The sequence below is a fragment of the Saccostrea cucullata genome, unplaced genomic scaffold (assembly GCF_032062105.1).
Source record: "Saccostrea cucullata isolate Sc308-1 unplaced genomic scaffold, CSIRO_AGI_Scuc_v1 ctg311, whole genome shotgun sequence".
NCBI classification, from domain to species: Eukaryota; Metazoa; Mollusca; class Bivalvia; order Ostreida; family Ostreidae; genus Saccostrea; species Saccostrea cuccullata.
The window spans coordinates 410,196-417,198 of NW_026930660.1; the positions used below are offsets into that span (position 1 = coordinate 410,196).

The 7,003-nt window shown below is 31.2% G+C and overlaps 1 protein-coding gene across 1 annotated transcript; it reads left to right on the forward strand.

The window, feature by feature from the left end:
* The first annotated feature begins 697 nt into the window (after positions 1-697).
* LOC134229527 (uncharacterized) lies at positions 698-4,275 on the forward strand. The gene is made up of 3 exons (XM_062711284.1): positions 698-1,031; positions 3,925-4,042; positions 4,148-4,275. Exons 1-3 carry the CDS (start codon positions 747-749, stop codon positions 4,273-4,275), a joined length of 531 nt encoding a protein of 176 aa, XP_062567268.1. The 5' UTR covers positions 698-746.
* Positions 4,276-7,003: the final 2,728 nt, after the last annotated feature.

The following is a 7,003-nucleotide window of genomic DNA, read 5'->3' on the forward strand; positions in this document are numbered from 1 at the left end:
TAATTCAGAGAATAATGGTTTTTCTGGGAAACAATAAAAAAAATTATATCTTTTGTTTAAATAAAAGCAAAATGTTGAAAGGTCTGGAAAAGCTACGAAGAAAACTTTAAGAAAAATGTTATTGCTTGCTACTTATTTTTTTCTTTTTTTTGTTTTATACGTATACTTTTAAAGTGCGTTTACTGTCTTAATTAAAAGAATGTTGATAAACGCACTGTAAAAACATTAAGCTGCTTTGATTTTGTTCGCATTTCAGGCACATTATTAAAATCAAAGTGTGGTATTTGTCAAAACTGCCCTCAAATAACCTGTGACCATATTATTTGTACTATTAATAGTAAAATGTCAGTAATATACTGTATATTTGTGATTCTAAGCACGTTTTTCGTCCAGTCTTACATGCACTTGAACCATTAAATAACGATCGTGTAATCTATCTTATTACTATTTCACTTCTGAATTAATAAGGACAGAGTATGGAGTGTTTTTATTCAATTTTCCAACTAATAATTAAAAAGATTTACATGTGGAGTTTATACTGTAAATAAAAATTTGCAGTGTAAAATTTTGTCAAATCGATAAACATTTATAATTCATTGTTTAGGACCTTGAGATCTTTCGTTACGAATCGAAGATTAAAAATACAATTTTTATTATCAAATAAACCGATATTAAATCATTCATTAACCAAGCTGAAATTAAAACTATAAAGTCGTCCATTCTTTCTTACAATATTCACTTTCAAAATGAAAAGCTACTGGTTAATTGTATGGTTTGTGTTTCTATTAACTCCTGCTCTCTCATCAGGAGAAACCCAGAATTCCCGACTGACTGGATATGTCATCACGTCACTCAGTCCCATTGGATTCCGCGGTTGTTCTAAGGAATGTAATTCTTACTCAGATTGTAAATCATTTAATTTCAACCGAGTCCATTTATTCTGTGAATTATCTTATAAATCACGTGGTGAGTCTGAGTCAAATTTAGTGGAGGATAAAGGTTTTGTTTATGTGGAAAAAACGGAGCAACAGGTATCATTTTATCATCAGTTTCAATAACATCACTTTTGTCGAAAGTTTAGAAAGTTGTTGTTCATTTCGAAGAAATAAAAGAGCAACATTGGCTCAGGTATGTTCTAACGACAAATCTCATGAAAAATTTCTATAAAGGGGAGCATTTCATATATGTGTGGTGAAAAACTTCACAATTTAGTTTTATATTTGAATTAATAATAAGTTTAAGTAATTAAGTTTAATGATTTAAATTGGTTTAATTTTTTATGGCCCCGTAATTGAAGATTTGGGGTTGTAATAGTTTTTGTCCAGTCCTTCCGTCTGTCTGTCTGTCTGTTTGTATGGTTTTCTGTTTGTCCTCAAAACTTTAACCTTACTTTAATCTTTTGACTGGTTGGGGTTATGGCTTTCATATTTCACAGGTGTATTCGTTTTGGAAATACCTTTCTTTGTGTGTCACCAAATATGACATTTTAACCTTGACTTTGGAGTATGACCCATTGAAGAAAAACAAATTCAAATTTGAATCATACTTTTTAAACAGTTAGCACTAAGGCTTTCATATTTCAAGATGTATTTCTTTCCTTTGGATACCAAAATCGCAAAATGTACCAATTTCGCGCGATTTCTGGGACAAACGTGATATAAACATGTAAACAATATGTTGGATGTCGGTGAACAAATCCTAACAAAATTCAAATGAATCATTTTATTTTTGTGGACTTGATATGCATCAAGAGTAGAAACGACAACGATATCAATTTTTATCTATTATTTATCGTATGTATCTGTTTATCATCTAAATACAATACACATGCCTTTGAACTATCGTATTTTTATTAATGGATGATAATTTAAGGTTCTCGCTTTCTTACATATATGTCTATTAGTTTATCTATTCTTAAATCGGAATGGCAACGAAGTACAGTTAAGGTGTGTAATGGAAATATCGACAATATTTAAACTGAATTCATAATCGGGATGGCGATTATTTTTAGTACATTATATATATCAGATAATTGTAATTATGGTTAATAACTACATGTTGAAGACAATTAGATTTTATATTTAGACTTGTCACGTGATGCGGCATTTACTTGCAGTAATGATGTTACCTATAAAGAACAAGGTTCACTTTTGTCTTATTTGGCCCTGTGAATTTCTGAAAAACTGAAATTGCATAGTTTAAGTTAACAATGCATTTAAATATCACTTAGATCTTTGGTGACTGCGTGTCTGCAAAATATGACGTAATTTTCTGGTCAGTCAATGCATTATGACGTCACAAAATACGTCAATGTCCACATATTCTGAAAAAGTCTACAAAACGGCCTATTTTTAAAGTTATATTTTGATATTTAATATAGAGCGCAACCTCTGATCTAAAATGTGCAACTACTAAATGATAGAACTGTTTCTGGGGATTAATGGACATGTTTTATTTTTTAGATCAGAGAGTGCGCTAATATTATTTTTCTTCATTGAAAGTACTCAGTTATACTTGTTTACCTGAAAATTCAAGAACATTGCAATTTCATTTAGCCAGTTCTCCACGACCTGGACTCTTAAGAGAAAATTTTTAATAGGAAATGAAAGCACAAAGTCTCTAGTTTATTTTAATACTTCAAATAAATATCAAGTGTTAATCAATCAATTGGTAAATCTACAGGGCCATTATATGTATAAAGTGAACCGACTTCTTTCACTGGTGCAAGGGCATAACCAAGTTAAAATTCCAAATTTAGTTTATAAATATTTTCAACACGTATTGTAGTTTCTGAAAAGTGCTGCTATCCTATCTAATTTCTGCAATTTCATTGTTAAAATTATATTTATATGACCGAATGCTATATTTTTTGCTGGTCAACGGCATGAAAATTTATATGATTAAATCATTTCTAAGATGTCATCAGGATCGCAGCACTTTTCATATACCTTAATACTTCTACAGTTGAATTGTAAAAGCTTACTGGGATCCATCATACTTTCAGACATGTGAAGGCACTGAAAATCACTGATCTTTAAATCCTGAAATTATATATAAAAACTTTAAAAATAATTCTCATTTATTAGGTAAGATAAAGACACACACTTTAGTTGTTTAAAACACACAAGACATGATATTTTATCTGAAGCTAGTACTATGGTAGACATAAGAATATATGTATGCAAATGATCAGAAAGTTGTATCAGTGATTTTCAGTGCCTTCACATGGAAAAATTGGCTGGTTGCTAAGGAAATTACTTTGACCAGGTTTCCATAGTAACTATGGTCCAAAACATTTTTAATTTTACATACATGGATAATAGATCAATAGAAATCTCTGTGTGGAAAATCATTGAATTCTAAGAACCTGAGTGCATCACTCAAATATCACTTTTGCATGATTTTTACACGGACTGGTACTTAACGTTAAAGCGTCTCTAATTCTGAAGAGTTCCGTAATGGAAATAAAACGTATTATAAGATTGCAAATAAGTTTCACTGTTGCATGATTAGGAATTGAAAATATATTCTTCATATTTGATTCTGAAATATTCCTATTTTTTCATTTTTTGATACATGTTTACTGTTCTAACAACTTTGACCATTTTACTCCTCCTTAGAGATTCATCAACTCTTTAAGAATTTTAATTTTGGCCATAACTTTTCAACAGTAAATAGGGGTCTTTCATCCAGGTATATTTCTTGTGACATAACCCTCATTTGAATAAGAAAAGGTTCAACTTTTTGGCATTGACCTTAGAGATTAATTTGCATTTGAGATACATCATCTCTCGCCAAAAACTGCCAAACAGAGGCATCAGTGTTTCAGATACATATAAAGTTCAATAAAGATACTACAAATTATTTCTTTTTTTTAACCTATTATTTCTATTTCCTTTTGATCAACATTATGAATATTCACAGGAAAATTCGTCTGCATGCAAGGGCAGTGGAAGAAGATGTATATCCCTCCACAACAACGATCGCTCTAAACCCAGTATCAAAGTCAACGACAACCATAACCAAACATCAATTGTTTCCAGTTAAAATATGGTTTTTCATTTTTATGGAAATATTTTTTTAAGAAAAAAATAACAAATCTTTGTATGAGGACGGATTTCAATGTTTATCTGTATTTTTTACACAGATTGCGTGAACATGGAAAAAAGAAATGCATCTTCTGGTTTAAATTCTACACTTGTTGGTTCCACAATAGTCTTGCAGGAGGAAGACGGCAATGAAAATGACTTTAGCAACTATTCAATTTTAATGTGACTTTGGACACAAGAAAATAGAAGCTGCCCCGATATTTCACTTTTCTATTTTCTAAAACGAATTTATAATGAAAACACAATATGCAACAACAAAACTCGTCATTTCTTCTCTCTACCATGGCTTTGCAAGATTCAAAATTTGTTGAGAACACTGACCTACATGTTTTTTTCAAGAATTTTTCAAGATATCTTAATTTGAATGTGGGGGCCGCCCTCCATAAAAATATGTTGTACATTTTTTTTGTTGCGTTTTGTGTAAGAGAGGAATCAAATATGTCTTAGAGAAAAAGTGAATTTTAAAAGCTAGTATCACTCAATATTTCAGGTTTAAGATCATTTGAAAAATTTATATTTTAGAATATGGAGTAATTTATTTTGGACTGCTGCGGCACTAGAATCTTTCAGAGGTTAGACTTTAATTATCCAGTCTTTTGAAAATAAAAATATGCTTAGAAAGTAGCAAAAATCTACTGCAATGACATTCACGACCATTCGCCAATTTATTTTTTTTCAACTTGAAGTGTAAATTACATCTGAAAGGCCAACATGTTTGGCCTAGATTGAATAACCTCAAAGTATTGTGTGTTCTTATTAATGACGTTCTTATAGATTCTGATTTAACTTTATCAGTTATAAAAATATATTTGCTGCGAAAAAAGTTAACGGCTGGATATAACTGTAATTTTAGATCTTTATGAAAACACCTAATTAAGCAATTTGTTATGAAATGTATCTTCATTTCTTTTCCCATTTAACTTATAAAAAATATATGCGTTTTACAATACATTAACAGTTTTAATCTACATACTGTAAAATTGCATATTTTCACGGGGTCAACTTTTCGAGGTTTGAGCAAAACAATGTTGGTGTGTAGGTACTTGACTTCGTAGATGGACAGGGGCGTAGCTGCCTATACGCCAGCACGCCATGGCGTGCACATCGTTTAGTCCAAAAAAAAAAATACTGTGCATTTTTATAAAATTTATTATAAAAACAATTGATTATATCGTCATATAAAAATTAAATTCCTAAAAGATTCCGTGTAAACTTACTATGCCTGCAGGCCTAACGTTATATGTAATACCTATAGTTAATACACGAAACATGACGAAATACGTTTTGGGGAAATTAAATTTGCTGGATTGAAATTGTTTTGTTTTAATTTCATTATTTAAATATTAGACAAAAAATGGAACTAAAAATACCTTTTTAAAGTAATCACAAAAATTCAGACAATGCACTTGATTTTATAAAAAAAAAAACATAAATATTTTTTAAATATTAATAGATCTATTATTTTTTGGTGTCATAAATCAAAATATCCCGAAGTTGACTTCATCTCGTAGCATATGTTATATATTTAAAAATACCGTAAATTTTGTTCAGTCTAAATGTGAAAACCCAGGAGCTTCCGGGGGCTTCGCCCCCACGGCCCCCACCAGGGCTTCGCCGTGGACCCACTGGGGGCCTCAATTAAGGCGGCCCCCAGACCCCCTGCCTTTTTTGGCGTGCACATCAATTTTGTCTAGCTACGCCCCTGATGGAGAATATTTAGTAGTAATATATATGAAATTTTTCATTTCGTAGTAGTCATAAATTCGTGGATCTCGATCTCCATGTCTCGAAAACAACGAAAATTACCCCCCCCCCCAAAAAAAAAAAACAAAAAACAAAAAAAACAGTGATTTCATAGTATAAATGCAAACTAAGAATAATCTTGGAGTTTGATTTCTTTTTTAGTGTGTAGCAGTTCCTGTTCGTCGGGATGTGGGACAATATTATCACCAAATTACCCTAATGATTACAATAACTATGCTAATGTCGTTTGGAATATTACGGCAAGTCTTAAGAAAGTGATATACCTCAGGTAAACTTTGAGTTTTTAAATATTAAACTTATTTGAACAAATACATCAGATAAGCTATGACTTAAAATCTAAGTTATTTACAATTTTGCTGGATTTTTACGGAGTATATTTATATTTTAAAGTTGGTATCAAACAAAGGATATTACTTATGTAATTTAAGCGATTACCTCTTAGTAATGGAACTCGTAAATTTACTTACCTAGTCATTGGTCATTTGCCATTTTTTTTTGTTAAAACACATTCTGATTTCACAAACAAGTACTCTGAAGTTGACATCAAAATGATGCTTGAGTTTCTGATCGACAATGTTTATGTGGTTTTTGGAGACCAGGTCTTCCAACTATCTAATGGAATTCCCATGGGTACAAATTGCCCTCCGTTATTAGCAGAATTTGTGCAAAATATTTGCTTGAAAAGAAGAAAACACTTGCTGTTGCCTTCAACTCGACGTTTAGATATATCGTCGACGTTTTGTCAATTAACAATGGCAATTTCCATTCCTATATCAATACGAAACATCCTGATGAGCTTGAGATAAAAGATACCACATGTCTGACACATCTGTTTCATACATGGATATTTTACTTTAAAAAAGAATAAATGGTAATCTACCAATCGAGCTCTATGATTAACGTGGTGACTTAGTTTTTCCGTCGTCAATTTCCCTTACTTATGCAGCAATATAACTTCATCACCTGCATACGGACCGGAGTTTATAAATCACAGTTGATTCAATATGCAAGAGCATGCTCTATATTTGAAGAATTTCTAAAAACGAAGTTAATTATTGACAATCAAGTTGATGAAACAAGAATATAAGCATTTCGCTCAAAGTCATCATTTCGTAAGTTCTATGGTCGAT